The following is a 15,659-nucleotide window of genomic DNA, read 5'->3' as shown; positions in this document are numbered from 1 at the left end:
GCGGAGCGCGGGGTCTCACCTGGCTCCGAGGTGCTGAGGTTGGTTCCTGCCTGCCGGCCCTCCCCACTCCTGTCCTCCATGCTGGGCAGCCGGGAGCCAGGCCGGGGGCTGCCGCCAGGGCAGGCGGATAAAGTGCAGGGGGCGCCAGGGGGTGGCAGCGGCGGGGGGCAGCTGGCGGGGGGCTTCAAGGTGGGAGAGTGGCAGCAGGGGGGCAGCTTGGCGGAGCCTGCGGTGGCGGGCGAGGGGGCGCCCTTGGCCGTGGGGGTTAAGGCAACTGGCTTGTGGGTGGACTTCAGGGCCTTGTCCGGGGCCGGCTCCTCCAGCTCCAGGGAGTGGTCCTCAGGCTTCCGCTGCGGGGAGGGGAGAGCTCAGGGCATGAGGGCGGGGGCGGGGGGGCTCCCAGGCAGGCCCGGCTGCAGCGAGAGGGGGCGGAGCCCGGAGCCCCGAGGTGCCTCGGGTGGTACCTGGAACTGGGCGGCCCGCGGCGGGGGCTGGGGCGGCGGCGGGGGCTGTTGGTGCTGAGGCGGGTGCTGAGGCGGGTGCTGCAGGGCGTACAGCTCCTGTTGCCGCAGGAACTGGGACCGAGAGTACATGGGGAGCTGGCCCGGGTGCTGCATGTGGGAGGCGGGGCCCCGGCCCCCGTACATGGGGGGCCACAGCGAGGCCTGGTCCATGACGTCCGCTGCGGGCAGGGCGGGGGCGGCCGTCAGCCGCAGGGATGGGCGCCGGGCTGCGTCCCCTGCCTCCCGAGTAGCCTTTCCACTCCTCGCCCCCAGCCCCCCCACTGCACCCCCACTTCCCTGTCTAGCCACCCCCCCCTCCCCGGGGCTATTCCCTTCCTCAGACCTGCTCCCCACACCCCGCACGCAGCAGCCTCGCCCAGGGTGCCCTTACCGAGCGCGTGGGGGGCGCTGTGGGGTGTGGGCTCCGAGGGCAGGAGGACCAGCTGGGCGGGGGTGTCCTGGGGGAGGGGGAAGACCGAGGGCATGGAGCCGGGCACTGAGGCGGGGAAGCCGGGGGGCAGGTTCTGGTGCAGGGCCGGGTGCCCCAGGCCTGGGGAGACAGGTGCAGCGGTCAGACGGTGCGGGACGGGCACGCTGCCCGCCGCCTCCCACACCAGGACATGGGCACGAGCCCAGGCCAGCCTTGCCCCCCGCACCCCCGGGCCTCCTGGCTGCCCTGGGACACTGACCGTAGGAATGGCCCCCCATCCACAAGGAGGGGCTGCGGGTGCGGGGCAGCCACGGGGGGTGGGCGGGGTGGGGGTGGGCGGCCGGGTCCCCGCCCAGCTGGCTGCTCTGCAGGGAGGAGCCTCCGGCCAGCATGAGGTGAGGGGCCAGGTCCCGGGGGCAGCTGGACGGGTGCATCCGGCCGAACTCCATGAGGTCCTTGTCCCTGCACAGCAGGAGGCGGGCGAGGGCTCAGAGCGGCTGTGGTCCCGCCCCAGCCTGCCCCGCCCCACCCCACCCCACCCCGCCCCCCACCCCCCCCACCCCAGCCCGTGGCCATCAGCGTCGGAGGGAGTGGGGAGGGGTCTCGGGGAGCCCGGCTCAGGGCCGAGGCCTCCATCCCAGAAGTTGCCATCGGTGGAGGGGGGTTAGCAGAGCACCCCCCATGTGAATGGGCACCCCCGTGGCCACCAGACCAGACCCCTGGCCACGTTAGCCCGGGGCGTGGCCGGCCCCCGGGGGCGGGGCTTACTGCAGCAGCAGCTCGCGGCCGGCCAGCCCCAGGCGGTCCTCGCACAGGCGCCGCTCCTCCTCGGCCTCCAGGTCCAGCGCGTGGGCGGAGCGGGGCCCGCCACCAGCTGCAGGGGCCGAGAGGGCAGAAGGGATGAGGGTGGGGGGCCCACCAGGGTGGCCGAGGGGTCCCGGAGCCCGGGGAGGGTGGGCAGGGAGGTCAGCATCGTGCCCCCACCTCCTCCGCGGACGGCCATACCTTTGAGGGCGGGAGCCGCCCGGCTCTGCCGCCCGGGGTTGGCGCCGTAGGCCGTCTCCGGCCGGCTCCCCGTGTCCTTCTGCCGGGCCAAGGCCACGGCGATGCCCACGGGGGGCTGCCGCACCTCCCCGTCGCCGTGCGGGGCCTCGTGCTCCCGGCTGCGGGCACAGTCGGGCCTCTCCACCTCGCCGGCGGCCTGGCCCGGGCCCTTGGAGGCCGGGAACTTCACGTCCTGCTGGGCGCAGCTGGCCTTGAGGCCGCCCAGGCCCACAAAGGGCGGCTTCTGGCCGGCGACCAGCGCCTGGTTGCTGTACTTGAGCAGGTTCTTCATGGCCGAGACCTCGTCGGGCGGGGCGGGCAGGTCCTGGGGCCGGAGGGCCGCCTGCTGGAGGCCCCCGAAGGGGTCCAGGTAGCCGCCGCCCTTGCGCTCCTCGCCGATGGCCATGGGGGCGCCCTGGCCCGACTGGACGCCCCACGGGGACAGCTGGGGCCCCCCGTAGCCCAGAGGTGCCAGCTCCAGGGACTGGCGCTTGGCCTCGGCCCCGCTGCCCCCCAGCTCCATCTCGGGGGCCGCCAGGTGCTGCTGGTGCCGGACCCGGGCCACCTTCTGGGCCGCGGGGGGTGCGGGGGGGCCCTCCTTGCCGGCCGTCTTGTCCAAAGTGCAGCAGGCCTGGGCGGCCTTCCCACCCACAGGGTCCTGGTGAGCCGGCCGCACGCAGTCCTGGGAGGGGGCGGCCAGCTCGAAGTAGCTGCCTTTGTCCAGCGCGCCCGCGGGGAGCCCGGGGAAGGGGGCCTCGGGGCCCGCGCCGCGGAGGTACTCCAGGCCCTTCCGCCGGGGGTTCGGGGCCGCCTCGAAGCCCGCGGGCCGCCGCTCGACCTTGGCCTCGGCCTTCAGGTGGGCATAGGAGACCCCGTAGTGCGCAGCGTGGTCGGGCGCCAGGGCCCCGTCCAGGTGCCGGTCTCTGCCCTCGCCCGCCACCGCGCAGGCCTCGGCCGCAGGGAAGGCGCGGCTCTTGTCGGCCGGGTGTCCCACGGAAGGCACGAAGGTGGGCCCGCTGGCCTTCAGGTCCCGGGGGACTTGGTCCTGCAGCGGGCAGAGCCCGTCGGGGCCGGCGTGCAGCTGCAGGCAGGGGAAGGAGCCGGCGGCCGTGCTGAGGGGCGGGGGCGGCCCGGCGGGCAGGCCGGAGGGCACCGTGTAGGCCGCGTGGTGCAGCGCCTGCCGCCGCTCCAGGCACTCGCTGAAGGCCGGCCCCGGCTCCACGGGCCCCGCCGCCTCCTTGGGGCAGCGTCCGGAGGCCAGGCCGGGGCGCACCAGCACCCCGCCGGGCCCGCCGCCCGCACAGCTGGCCAGCGTGGCCTTGCCCCCCTCGCCATTGAGCACCTTGGTGTTGAGGAGGCAGGAGGCGAGGGGCTTGGGGCGGCCCTCGCAGGGGCCCCTGGGCGCGGCGCTCTCCCTGCAGGGGCCGTCGGCCGGCAGGGGCAGCGCCAGCCGGTGCCGCTCCGCGCCGCCGTCCTCCTCGGCCCCCCGCTCCTTGGCCTCCGGCGCCTTGCCCGCCTTCTCCTTGCCCGGCTCCTTGCCCAGGAGGAAGCGGTCGAACTCCTTGGCGCCCTTCTGGAGGGCGGTGGCCTCGCCCCGGTCGCGGCTGCAGGAGCCGAGGGGGTGGGCGGGGGCGGCGCGGGCCACGGCGGGGAAGTTGTGGTTGGTGGGCAGCAGTGTGGGCTGCGGGGGCAGGTTGCGCAGGTAGAAGTTATCTGCGTGAGAGAGGACCCAGGTCACGGGAAGCCGGGGTGGGGGACCCCCAGCGGTGCCCCAGGGGCCTCCCCGTGGCGGCTGGCAGGGACCCAGCCTTCAAATGGGAACAGAGGGAACCTGGTATTTATCACCTTCAGGTGTTTCCGTGGGCAGCTCAGTGGCACGAAGCACCTTCACTTGTTCACCAACCAAAGCTCTGTCCCCATGAACCCCCCCCCAAGGTTCTGACGTGTGTCCAGCCCCCCAGGAGGCGTGCGCTGAAAATGCCCAGGCCCCTGTCCGGCTCAGGGCCCAGGGGCTCGGGGAAGGGGGCAGGAGCAGGTGGGGCCTGGGGCATCTCCCCGGAGCCCCGTGATGTGGCGGGAGGGGTGGGGGGGGCAGGTAAACCGGTCCAGTCTTCACAAGCCCGTCAGAACCCTACGCTGAGGCGAGTGGGTGGCTGTGCCCGTGCAGGTGGTGCCGTGTGACCAGGGCCCAGTGCCCTGAGCCAGGGGCCCAGCCGGCGGGGGAGGCCCAGGGAGGCGGGACCGTGTCCTGTGGCCCCTGTGAGGGCGAAGGCCCGGGGGAGACAGGGTCAGGAGACCCACTCGCCGACCTCCTGAGTACCCCCCCCGAGGCCCCACCCCCTTCATCACGACTGGGGGTACCTCAGGCTGGGGGGCTGGGGTGACCACTTTTATTATTTAAAAAAATTTTTTACACCTATTTTTATGGATTTCAGAGAGGAAGGGAGAGGGAGAGAGAGAAACACCCACGATGAGAGAGAATCCTGGACCGACTGCCTCCCGCACGCCCCACACGGGATCGAGCCCGAAACCCGGGCCTGTGCCCTGACCGGGAATCGAACCCTGACCTCCTGGTTCCTATGTCGACGCTGACGCTCAGCCACGGCGCCACGCCACTGGACAGGGCGGTCGTTTTAAAGAAGGGAAACAGGAAAATGGTCCCTCCTGGCCCACCCTTGGCTTCCAGCCCCCGCAGCACCGGGACCATCCACTCTGGTGGCCGGCGGGTGTGCCCTGGGCTCCCCGTGCTGGGCCATGGCCGGACCCTCCGCCTGGGCAAAGCCTTCCTGCCCGGCTTGCTCTCTCTGTGGGACACCCAGTGCCTCCCCACGCTGGGGCCAGCCTCCTGTCTTGGGGACCTGGGGGGGCCGGGCCCCTCCATGCCCAGCTGGGGTGGCGGACGGGCAGCGTGGACGGCCTGGAGCCCCGGGAGCGAGCAGCTGGGGGAACCACAGGCACATGAGGAGCCGGTCGAGCTGGCCTCGGCTGTGTCCACTCCTTGTCAATTTCCTGCTGAGTGAAAGGAGGGCGGCCGCGGCCAGACCCGCCGCGCTGATTCCACAACCACAGCGTCCCTGGGGGGCTGCGGGCCCACGGCCCAGGGGCCAGGCCGGCGACCAGCTGCTGCTCTGCGGCCCCGACAAACGCTGCGGACACAGCAGCACAGCCGGTGGGTGCGGGATGTGGGGGCCCAGCGCCGGCGGGTGTGTGAGTATGGGGGCCCAGTACCGGCGGGTGTGTGAGTATGGGGGCCCAGTACCGGCGGGTGTGAGTGTGGGGGCCCAGCGCCGGCGGTGGGACTGTGGTCTGGGCGGCGAGAGTCTGCATCTGTCCATCCCCGGGGCAGGGCGGCCGGGGGCGGGGGGCGGGCAGGAGCTTCCTGGCCCCGCCTGCTGGCAGGGCCCTCTGCACCGGCCCGGCCGGCCCTGGGCTGGGCGAGGCCAAGGCCTTTTGCTGCCCGGCCGGCCCGGAGGTGGCAGGATGCCTCCGGGAAGGCCCCGCCCCCCTGCATGGAAGCCGACGCACCCTCCTCTCTGACCCGCTTCTCTGCGGCGTGCCCCGGACAGCCCGCCGTGAATGGGGGTACCTAGGAGCCCCTCTCCCCGGCCCCTCCAGGCCCCCCAGGAGGCCCCGTGTCCCTCTTCAAGTCCATCTAACACTTGTCATCTCACCTGAAACGCAGTAACTAGCCCATGGCATCCGGAAAGCTTTCTAAAATGCAAATGAGCTAGCATCCCACTCCCACCCCGTCCCAACTTCAGACTCCTAGATGGGGTACGGCCCTCGAGGTATTTTCACGTGTGAGCGAGTCCCCTCCCAGCCCCGACTTCTTACCAGCAAGGCCCCACCCTCAGCATCCCCTCTCCAGGGCCCCTCCGGGAGACCCTCCTGCCAATAGGGTGAGAGAGTCCTCCTCTGTCTGCTGGGGCAACAATGCACCCCAATACACACGCACATACATGCACACACATGTGCGAGCATGTGCACAACATGCGCACACAGACACACACATGTGCACGTGCGCACACACATGCACACCTTTGCAGCCTGTCTGACCGCAGGCCCTGCTGTGGGATGGGGCCTTGCACCACCCATTGAGGCAGGACGTGCAGGCTTCCCCGCCGTCCCCACCTGAACACCCTCCCCCACTGTCCCTGGCACCCCTGGGGCCCCTGGGCTGGGCTGCAGGGCAAGCTGGGTGCTGAGGGAGCTGGGCGCCACCCCTCAGAGCGAGGGAGGTGAGAGGCTCAGACCACACAGCCGTGTGCCCTGCCAGGCCAGCAGAACCTGCTTTTGGCTGGGTCCTGGGGCCTCAAGTTTAAATGCTTCTCAGGCCCACCCCCCATCTCCAGACCCAGGGGGGCGGGTCCACCAGGCTGGCCAGCCCCCCTCCCCCAGGAGGCCTGCGCCCCAGTTCCCACGCAGCGCCTGAGCCCCCGCGCCAGCACTTGCCTTTCTGGGCTCCATAGAAACGGTGTTGTCCATAGAGAACGTTGCTGTTTCCATGGTGATCCAAGTGGCTCATGGGTAGGAAGGTGGATGCCAGGCTCCCCGAAAATCTGGGGTACCCTGGAGCTAGAGAAGCAAGGGGACGGCTGCAGAGGCACCTCCAGGCCTCGGCCCCCCCGCCCTGACCCAGGGAGGGGAGAAGCCCCGACGGGCACCACGTGGAGGCCGAGAGCAGCCGCCCGAGGGCAATGGCCCATCAGTACATCACATTAACTCCGACGCCATGCGAGCCCTCCGTGCAGCTCCCCTGGAACTGCTGACGGGGGAGGGTAGGGAGGGAGGGGGGCGCAGGGCTCCCCTTTCTCTCAGCAGTGCAGACCGGGCGGTGCGTCTGGGAGGAGGGGACGCCGGCCTGCACAGAGGCCCTCCCAGCCCCGGCCACACTCCCAGCCAGAGCACCGCCGGGCCTACACTGTCCACCCCGAGACGCTCCCTGCACCTTCGAGTCCAGCCAGCAGGCCCGTCTCTGTCCCTCCGATAGTCTGCCCGCCCCTCTGCCCAGCACGGGAATGCCAGCCGCACCCTGGGATCGGCCCCCCTCGTTGGCCTTGGGCCTTGGTGGGCTCTGGCCACCTGGACACAGGCCCTGCGCCCGGAAGGGACGAGGACAGACAGAACCAGCGCCGGCCTGGGCGGCCAGGCTGGGGAGGGTGACTACCTGCTGGAGCCCAGAGCCCCCGGCCACCTGGATCTTGGCCCCCCACTGCTGGCCCCTCCCCAGCAGGCCCAGAAGGTGGGGGTGGCCGACTCACCACTGGATTGGGGCAGGCAGGACCCCCTGACTTACTCCAGAGCTCCTGCTCTGAGCATTTTCCTGTGGAAAACGGGCCGGAGGCGTTTCTCCTGGGACCTCATGCCTGTCCCAGGACCCATCTGGTCCCGGCTACGGGGGCCGCCTCTGCCGTGACCAGGGAGTAGGAATCCCGGGACTTCCCCGGGGGCCGTCCCAGGGGCCGGGGGGTGGGGGGGAGGGCCACGCCTTGAAAAGAGGGAGCCATGAGCCTCACGCCCGGGAGCAAGGGCGCCAGCACGCCCTCCGAGCGTCTCAGCAGCCGCTGACAAGTCCCGAGCAGAGCTGTCGTCCGGCTCGTGAGCTGACAGAACCCTTCGCCCTGTGACACCTCGTGGCTCCCCCTCCACGGAACTCAGTCTGAGAAACACTTCCCCACGGGCACAGGCCTCCAGGCCTGCACGTCCTCAGGGGCCGGGCACCGCAATGGCCTGAGGCCGCCCTGGGGGGTGGGGGCTGCTGTGGCTGGACCCTCTCGATGCAGGGGCGGCGGGGGGCACGGGGGCACCCTGGAGTGCACTGTGAGCCAGCAGCCCAGAGGCCCCCGGGCAGGGTGGGGCTGTGGGATCGGCTCCGGGGTAGGGAGGGAGGGGAGCCTCGGGGGCAGAGCTCCGAGTAGGAAATGGTCAGACGTCTAACGGGGCTGCTCGGGGTCCCACCGTCCACCTGGACCCCGGCCGGCCCCCCAGCAGTGACAGGCCGCCGTTCAGCCCGAGGCCGCGGGGTCCGAGGTGTGGCCGTCCCCACCCGCCACCCCCAAGCGTCCTGGGTCCCAGCGGCGCGAGGACACCACCCGTGAGACCGTGAGGAGCTGCGAGGCCCGTCTGAGGCCCGGGAAGGCGCCGGGTGCCGCCTGGCCTGTCCCCTCGCAGCCCGTTCCTGCCGGGCTGGGGCCGAGTCCGCAGAGCAGGGCCCCCTGGCCTGGTTAGTGTGCGGAGACACATCTGGAGCAGATGTTTCCTCGATCAAACTCGGCTCCCGGAAGACCTGACAGGAGTGGCTGGGGCGGGGGGAGGGGGCGGGGGGGGGGGGGGCGCGGCCTGTGAGCTGCACGGGGCGTGGGCAGACCAAGCAGCTGCCCCTTTAATGGGCGACTGTTAAACGCTTTACGGGCCTCGTTTGGTAAACAGAAGTCTGTAAATCCCTCCTTCCCAGACTCCCTTTCCCGGGCGGCCCCCTGTGACCCCCGGGAGGTCCGGCCGCCCACCCGCCCTCGGGGGGGAGCCGGGCTTCAGCTGGCCCGGGAGGGGGGCTCCTTCCTGCCGGATCTCAGGGGGCAGACAGGGCGCTGGCCCTGCCTCTGCTTCCACTCCTGACCCCGAGCTGGACGTCCCCCAGGAGCGGGGGGGACAGCCGGGGGCCCCCATCTGCGGCTGCAGGGCCCGCCCCGGGACCCCAGAGGGGAGTGGGTGGGGGTGTGGCGGGGCGGGACTTGGGGGCGGGCAGAGAGGAGAGAAGCCCCCCCCACCCGCCTGGCCACAGAAAGGCCCTTTCTTTGCCCAACGAGACGCACCCCCTGAGTCCGGAAGAAAATAAGTGATTTTTATGAATCGGAGCAGCTGTTCGCAGACCAGAAGCCGGAGCAGTCAGGGCCGCTGGGTCTTTAAAGCGGCCGTTTTGGAGGAAAGTGGGGAGCACATCTGGGGAGGCTCGGGGAGCAGGGGGCCCGGGCAGGGAGGCTACAGCCTGCAGCCCCCCCCCAGAGACCCCCCAAGCTCTAAGGGGGCTCCAGGCCGCGTGGTGGCTCTGAGGCCCCCATCCGCCCCGTGAGCTGCCAGGACACCAGCCCTCTCCCCTGGCATAACTGACAAGTCTCGGCGCTCTCAGCGCCCGGTGGGGGGCGGAGAAGTGAGGACCGGCACCCCGAGGTTCACGGGCTGGACAAACAGCGCGGGCCCCTCCCTGGGGGTGACGCCCACACAGATACCGAGGCTCAGATTGCTAGAAAGTTCTCCCCACTGTCGGCCTCACACCCCCATCGCCAGGTCGTGAGGGCGGCTCCCACACACGCCTGGCTGAGCCGTGGCCGCCGAGGCCGCGCACCTGTCCTTCCCACACGGCCGCTGCCCCGCTCACAGCTCCAGGACGGACCTTCCCGTCTGAGGTCCCAGCTGCTCTGAGCTGGCTGGGCCGGCCCCCCTCCTCCTGCCCTTCCCCCACCCACCACGACCCCCGAAGAGACACCGAGGAGACACCCGGCCTGGGCACAGCCCCGGGGCCAACGCCGACACTGACGAGGTGTCTCCACGCGCCACCCCTTTCCCTCGGGTGCACAGCCTGGGGGGACAGGGACGCCCCGACGCGGGTGGGGAGGGTCCCGAGGCGCACCCACAGCTCAGGAAGTGCGGGGATCGGCCAGGGAGGTCTGCAGGGCGCAGGAGGGGCCGCGCAGGACGCCCGCCATCCCCGCCCTCAGGTCTGAAGGGAGCAGCCTTGCCACAGCCCCTCCCGTGTTCTCCCTGCTCTGGGCCAAACACCCCAATTCCAGCCCTCGGTGCTGGACCCCGGGCCTCCAGCTGTGTTTTCAAAGTGTGGGGGCGCCGAGGGGGCCCCTTCTCTGGTTCGAGTGGGCGGAGAAGCTCGGTCCCTCAGGGTCCCCAGCGTGGCCTTTCGAAGCTGGGGGCTCGGCTGTGACGGCGGGGCTGGGGGAGGGCCTGGGCCAGGGTCAGGGCTGCCGAGGGGGCCTCCAGGGTCACACAGAGGCGGCAGCCGCCGGGCGACGTCCACCCCTCACACGGACGTGGCCTGCACCTGCCCGCTCCCAGCTGCCCCGGCGGCCCCGAGGTCTCCGAGGAGACAGGGAGACAGAGGGGCAGCCGGGGGGCTGGGCACAGCAGGGTCCCCCGGAGCCCAGCCCTGATGGACAAGTGGCGGGGGGAGGGCGTGGCTCCCACCGAGCCCGGCAGCCGAGGGCCAGGGCTGGCACGCGTGCCCATGCCGCCCACGGCTCCCCCTCCAGGTGGCACAAGAGGCCGGAGCAGCCGGGCTGTGCAGCTCAGCGGCTGCCCCCGCCCAGCTGAGCCCCCAGGAGCAGAGCCCCTCTCATCAGCGCCGTGGGTGGCCCAGCCCGGCAGCTGGGGGTGCGGTGGGGCGGGAGGGGCAGGCTCCTGACAATCGGACCGGCTGTGCTGTGCCCCCCGCCCCCGGTCCAACCACGGGGCAGGCTGGCCGGACACGGGCTCACCCCAACCCCGGCCAGCTCCGCCTCCCCTCCCTGAGCCCCGAGGGGAGCGTCAGCCCGGCAGGACGTCCCGTGGGGAAGCCGGGGGGCAGGCGGCCAGGGACACCCAGGCTCAGCCAGATGTTCGGGGAGGCCCCCAGCTCCAGGCCGCGCCCCGCACTCCAGCTGCTCCCCTGCCCCCAACCCGCCCAGGGAAGGCAGAGTCCACCCTCCAACGGGCCGGCCTGGAGTGGGGGACACAGGGCCCATCCCCCCACTTGCCCTCACTCGTTGCCCCATCCTGGCCTCCTGGCCCCAGAGATAAGAACCCCCTCAGAGGCCCCGTCCTGGCCAGGCCGTGTGGGCACCTGCCCCCCCCCCCCCCCCCCGGGCTGGAGCGAGGAAAGGAGGCTGAGGGTGAGCCAGACGCGGCAGCCTCCCGGGCAGCCCCCCGCGCCGCGGCCCCCACTCTCCCGCCGTGCCGCGTGCCCCCTCCCCCCAACACACACGGCAGAGAAACGGGCCCCGGCACGCGGGGATCCAGCTGGCACCGTCAAAGGAGCAGCCAGGCACGGCGCCAGGGCAGCCAGCCAGCACTGCCACCCGCCGCCCGCCGCCCGCCCGGCCGCACGCCCGGCCTGCACGCCCCGCTCGCAGCCGCACCACGTGGCCTGTCAGAGCTGCGGCAGGCGGGCCGGGCGGCGGGGTGCAGGGCGGGGACCCCCGTGGGCAGGAGTCCCGGGCGGGGCAGCTTTACTGAAGGGAGACCCGGCGAGGCCAGGCCGAAGGTGCGTGTGGTTGCGTGGCCCAGGACGGTGCACACGCGTGCGCGCACACGCACACATGCACACACACACATGCACACACACACGCACACACACACATGCACACACACGCACGCACGCTGACCTCAGGGGCGACCCACGCTCACCCCCAAGTCCCTTTCTGGAGCCTGGGAGGCAGCTCCCTATCCTGCGCCCACCTGACACCCCCCCCCGACTGTGGGTGCGTCACCCAGGGGCGCCGGGTGATGGACAGATGACCCCTCGCCCTGGGGCTGGTGTAGGGGGCTCTGGGGGCCCAGCTGCAGGCCTTTCTGCTCAGGCGGCCTGGCCTGAAGGAGCTGCGTCTCCAGGACCTGGGCCGGGGGTGGGGAGGGGGGAGGGCAGGGCACTGGCCGGGCGGGGGGCACCCCCATACCGGCCTCCCCCAGCCGGGCGGGCGGACTGCCTTCGGGCTGCCACGGCCGTTGCTCGGGGGAAGTGATGGCGGGAGGCGGTGAGGGCGCCGTCTGCAGATGCCTCCCACCCTCCCAGCGCCACGGAGGGCAGGACCCGCCTCCAGGGCAGGTGGTGCTGCCCACAAACCGCCATCCTTGCCCGAGGTCCCCGGGGGGGACGGAGCTGCTCCACGCCCAGGCCCCTGCGGGGAGCACTGTGCAAGGAGGGGAAACCGAGGCAGCCAGCCCGTGTGCCTGCGCTGGGCCGGGGACGGGCGGTGGCCGTTATTTCCGTTGAGGTGGCCCCAAGGCTGCCGCAGGCCTCCCTGCCAGCGCCCGACACTCAGCCGCCCCCCGCCCCCCCCCCGCCCCCCCCCCTCGCCCTCCGCGGACGCCTTGGGAGCCAGAGGCGCTGCGGGCGGGCGGGGGCGGAAGAAGCAGGGCCCAGACCCAACTCCCGAATCGCCGCGTCGCCGGCTCCCCTTGGGGGTGCAGCTCGGGCAGTGGGCAGGGCGGGCAGTGCGGGTGGGTGTGGGCCGGCCCCCGCTGCCCGCTGGGTCCTCGGCCAGGGCCCCCCCCCCCCCCCGGCGGGAAGTGCTGCTCCTTATCGCCCGCGGGGCTCAAAGCCGGGTCATTTTAACAACTGTCCCTGCGGCACCTGTCCCGCTCGCCAAACAGCCTTTCTTGTCGCACAAAGAGCGGTTTCTCTCGCTCCGGGCGCTGGGCGCTAATCTCCCGCCGGGAACACGGCGGCCACGGCGCGCAGGTCCGCACTCGGCAAACACGGCGCCCGCCGCTCGGCCGTCATTGAGTTACAGAGGTGCCGGTGCCAGGAGCGGAGAGCCCTCTGTGCCCGCTGCCAACTGCAATTACCCCTCCGCGTGCCAGCCGCCGCCGGGCTTAACCCTTCCCTCGCCGCGGGACCGAGCGGCCGGCGGACAGCAGCCACCGCGGGCCCAGGGCCACCGCCCACGGCACAGGGCCACGGGGCCGAGCAGACAGCGGGAGCTGGGGGTGCCCCGGAGTCCCGGGATGGCCTCCAGCCACGTGTGCTCACCAGCCACCTACTGCGCGCACGGGCCGTGTCCCACCGGGAGCCTCTCTGCTCCGCCTCCCTCCTCCCCGGCCTCCCTCCCGGCCGCCACATCTGGGGCCCATGCCTCCGGAGGCCTGGGGGGCGAGGGCAGCCAGGCTGGCCGGCCAGCTGTGCCCACATTGCCTCAGCTCCCGGCCCCTCCTGGCCCACCCCCCTCCCTCCCTGCACATCTGTGCTGCACAGCTGGCCGGGACCTGCCTGGTGGGCCCACCTCATGGCCCACCGACCACGGCGTCTCCCGTGGGGGCTTCCGGGCAGGAGGCAGCCCCTCGCCAGAGCCCTTGGCTTCCCAGGCCTGGGCACCCCGAGGGGGCCCTCTGGCTGCCGGGACTTACCTTCGTGGGAGTGGGAGAACCAGATCTGGGAGGGGGCGGGGTGCGAGCCGCGGTAGGCCTGCTCCGAGGGCGCGGGGGCGGGGCCGCTGGGGTGCGTGGAGGCCGCGGAGCCCAGGCTGCCGGTGAGGAAGCTGCCCATGAACGAGGAGGCCGGGGAGGTGCCCATCAGGCGGCTGCTGGCTGTGGACACAGGGGCGAGGGTCAGGCTGGCAGGGACCGGGCCTCCAGGAGCCCTCAGCGGTGGCTCCCGGCCCCCAGCTCCCGGGATTTATCTTCAATCGGCCAAGCAGCCGGGACGGAGAAGCTGCCCCCTCGGACCCCGGACACTCAGGCGCAGGGTCTGGAGGCCCCCGTGCCCCCGTTACTGCAGAAACCTCCAGAATGGCACCACCCGACACCCAGCCCACCCACTCCCACCAGCCAGGTGCCAGGCGCTGCTCGGGGCCCAGGGAGACAGACTGTCCCGGGCAGGTGTCTGGGCGCAGAGCCCCCGACTCCCAGGCCTCTTGCCCGGCACACCTGCCGGTGCTTTGCCCACGACTCCCGGAAAGGGCAGGTCAGCAGCACCCCGAGGCCCCACCCTGCTCTGCGGGCACCGGGGTCTGGCCAGTCCCCACAGCGGGGCCCTCAACCTGCTGCACAGCTTCAGTTAACTGACTCATCAGACTGGGGTGCCTGGTTCCAGGTGAGCAAGAGGGGAAACTGAGGCAGGGGACAGGATGGGAGGAGCCTGCAGGTGGGAGGAGCTGGGGTGGGAGGAGCCAGGGGTGGGAGGGACCAAGGGTGGAGGTGTACGGATTTGCCTTCACAGCCCCCCTTTGTCAGGGTCCAGTCCTGAGGAGACGGGCACGGAGCCGCAGACCAGCACTGGCCCTGCTCACTCGCTTCCCCAGCAGACAGCCCCCCCCCCCCTCACCCTGCACCAGGGCCAGTGTCCCAGGCCAAGCTGAGCGAGCCTGCCTGGTTTCCATGGAGACAGGCGACTTGCACAGAAAGCACCCCCACACCCCCCCACACACCCCCGTGCAGCCGCGTGCCTGGGGGTGGTCCTGGGCTGTGCTGGGCCCTCAGAGGCAGGGTCCCTGTCACCTCCCCAGGACAGCCAGCCCGGCTCGGGACCAGCCCAGGGGATGGGGAGCCGGGGCCTGGGGCCTGGGGCCTGCTGGGCTGCGGGGAGGGCCTGTCAGGGTGTGTGGGGCTCGGGGGCCGGGAGGCTGCAGGCCCGGCCAAGGTGAGTCAGGGCAGCTGTTTCCCAGCCCGGGAGGCAGGGAATCCGTGGATTTGTGATGCCTCATCCGGCCTGGCCCGGCCCTGGGAGCTTCCCAGACTCGAGGTGACTCAGCAGAGAGGCGGGAGGCCAGAGTCGGGGAGAGGGAGGGGCTGCCCCGCTGGGAACCCCGCAGCTTCCCTCCCCTCCGAGCCGTGCCCGGCTCTGTGCCGTGTGGACGGGCCGTGTGGACGTCAGGGGCCCCTCCTGGGCACGCACGGAGGAAGGGTCTGTCAGTGCTGCCGGAGCGGACGGGACGGGGTGCGAGCTGGCCCCTGTGGTGGGGTCAGGCCGCAGGCAATCCTTGAGGGGACCCCGGGGCAGGGGGCGAAGGGCCCGGGAGCCAGGGACTTCCCGGACCGCAGGGCTCGGCTCCCTGGGCCGAGGCCAGACCACAGGCACGTCCAGGGGAGGGGTGCCGGGCTGGGAAGGGAAGTGCTGGCCTCCCAGGCGGTGGGCGGGGTGGGAGGGCAGGAGGCGGCCCACTGGGCTCCGGGGACGCTGGGGGGGCATGCCTGTGGGGTGAGCCAGGCCCTTCCTGCCTCGCCCTGCCCGGCCCCGGTCCCCCAGGCTTCCCGCCCCCTCACCCTCCGAGGAAAGTCCCTCACCCTCGGCTCCTCCGGGGACAGTGGGAAGCAGCCGGGTCTGGATGAGGATTTCTCCCGCCGCTCAGCCTGAGAACCCCGCACCGCGGGCGCTCCCACACCGCGGGCGGGCGGCGGGCGGGCCGGGCCCAGCTGGTCCCACAGGCCCTCCGGTCCTGGATCCAGGAAAACCGCGGCTGGGAGGCCGCTCACGGAGGGTCCCGCACAGCCAGCCCCGAGGACCCAGCTCCCAGCTCCCAGGGTCACCCCTCCCCCAGGGGCGAGGGCAGTTGGGGGGCAGGCCTGAGGCCGAGGGGGCGGCCCGACCCGACTGGACCCCTGAACTGGGACATGGAGACTGATCCTGGCCATGGGCAGGGACTCTCAGGGGTACCCTGTTCGGACACCATCCGGGGAGGGGGTCCCCACTGCATGGGGCTTTGGGGCCAGGTGGGCGGGAGCCTCGGTCCTGGCTCCGTGAAATGGGGGACACACCAATGGCCAGAGACCCCACACGGGCCTGTTCCCTTCTTAGGGGACCCTCTTAGGGTGCCTCCTTAGAGCGAGCTTCTCAGAGTCCATAAGGAAGGGACCCCTGCCCGAGTGTGGGGAAGGAGGGGGGAGGACAGGGTCCCGGCCCCGCCCCTCCCGCCCTCCGGCCTCCGTCCTGGGCTCCCAGGCCCTGCCCCCTCCCACCTGACCTGGCCCAGCCCCCCCTGGGC

General features: G+C 72.2%; 1 protein-coding gene across 1 annotated transcript in view; it reads right to left on the bottom strand.

Moving 5' to 3' along the window:
- BAHCC1 (BAH domain and coiled-coil containing 1) overlaps nucleotides 1–15,659 on the bottom strand; it is a 47,914-nt gene that overhangs the window by 18,300 nt on the left and 13,955 nt on the right. Inside the window, 8 exon segments of the mRNA XM_054708838.1 lie at nucleotides 20–350; nucleotides 465–682; nucleotides 895–1,053; nucleotides 1,193–1,395; nucleotides 1,702–1,807; nucleotides 1,939–3,690; nucleotides 6,430–6,552; nucleotides 13,087–13,266. Of these exon segments, the coding sequence (XP_054564813.1) occupies nucleotides 20–350; nucleotides 465–682; nucleotides 895–1,053; nucleotides 1,193–1,395; nucleotides 1,702–1,807; nucleotides 1,939–3,690; nucleotides 6,430–6,552; nucleotides 13,087–13,266 (3,072 nt within the window).

Source organism: Eptesicus fuscus, chromosome 20 (assembly GCF_027574615.1).
Source record: "Eptesicus fuscus isolate TK198812 chromosome 20, DD_ASM_mEF_20220401, whole genome shotgun sequence".
NCBI classification, from domain to species: Eukaryota; Metazoa; Chordata; class Mammalia; order Chiroptera; family Vespertilionidae; genus Eptesicus; species Eptesicus fuscus.
This window is presented reverse-complemented; position numbering and strand designations above follow the sequence as displayed.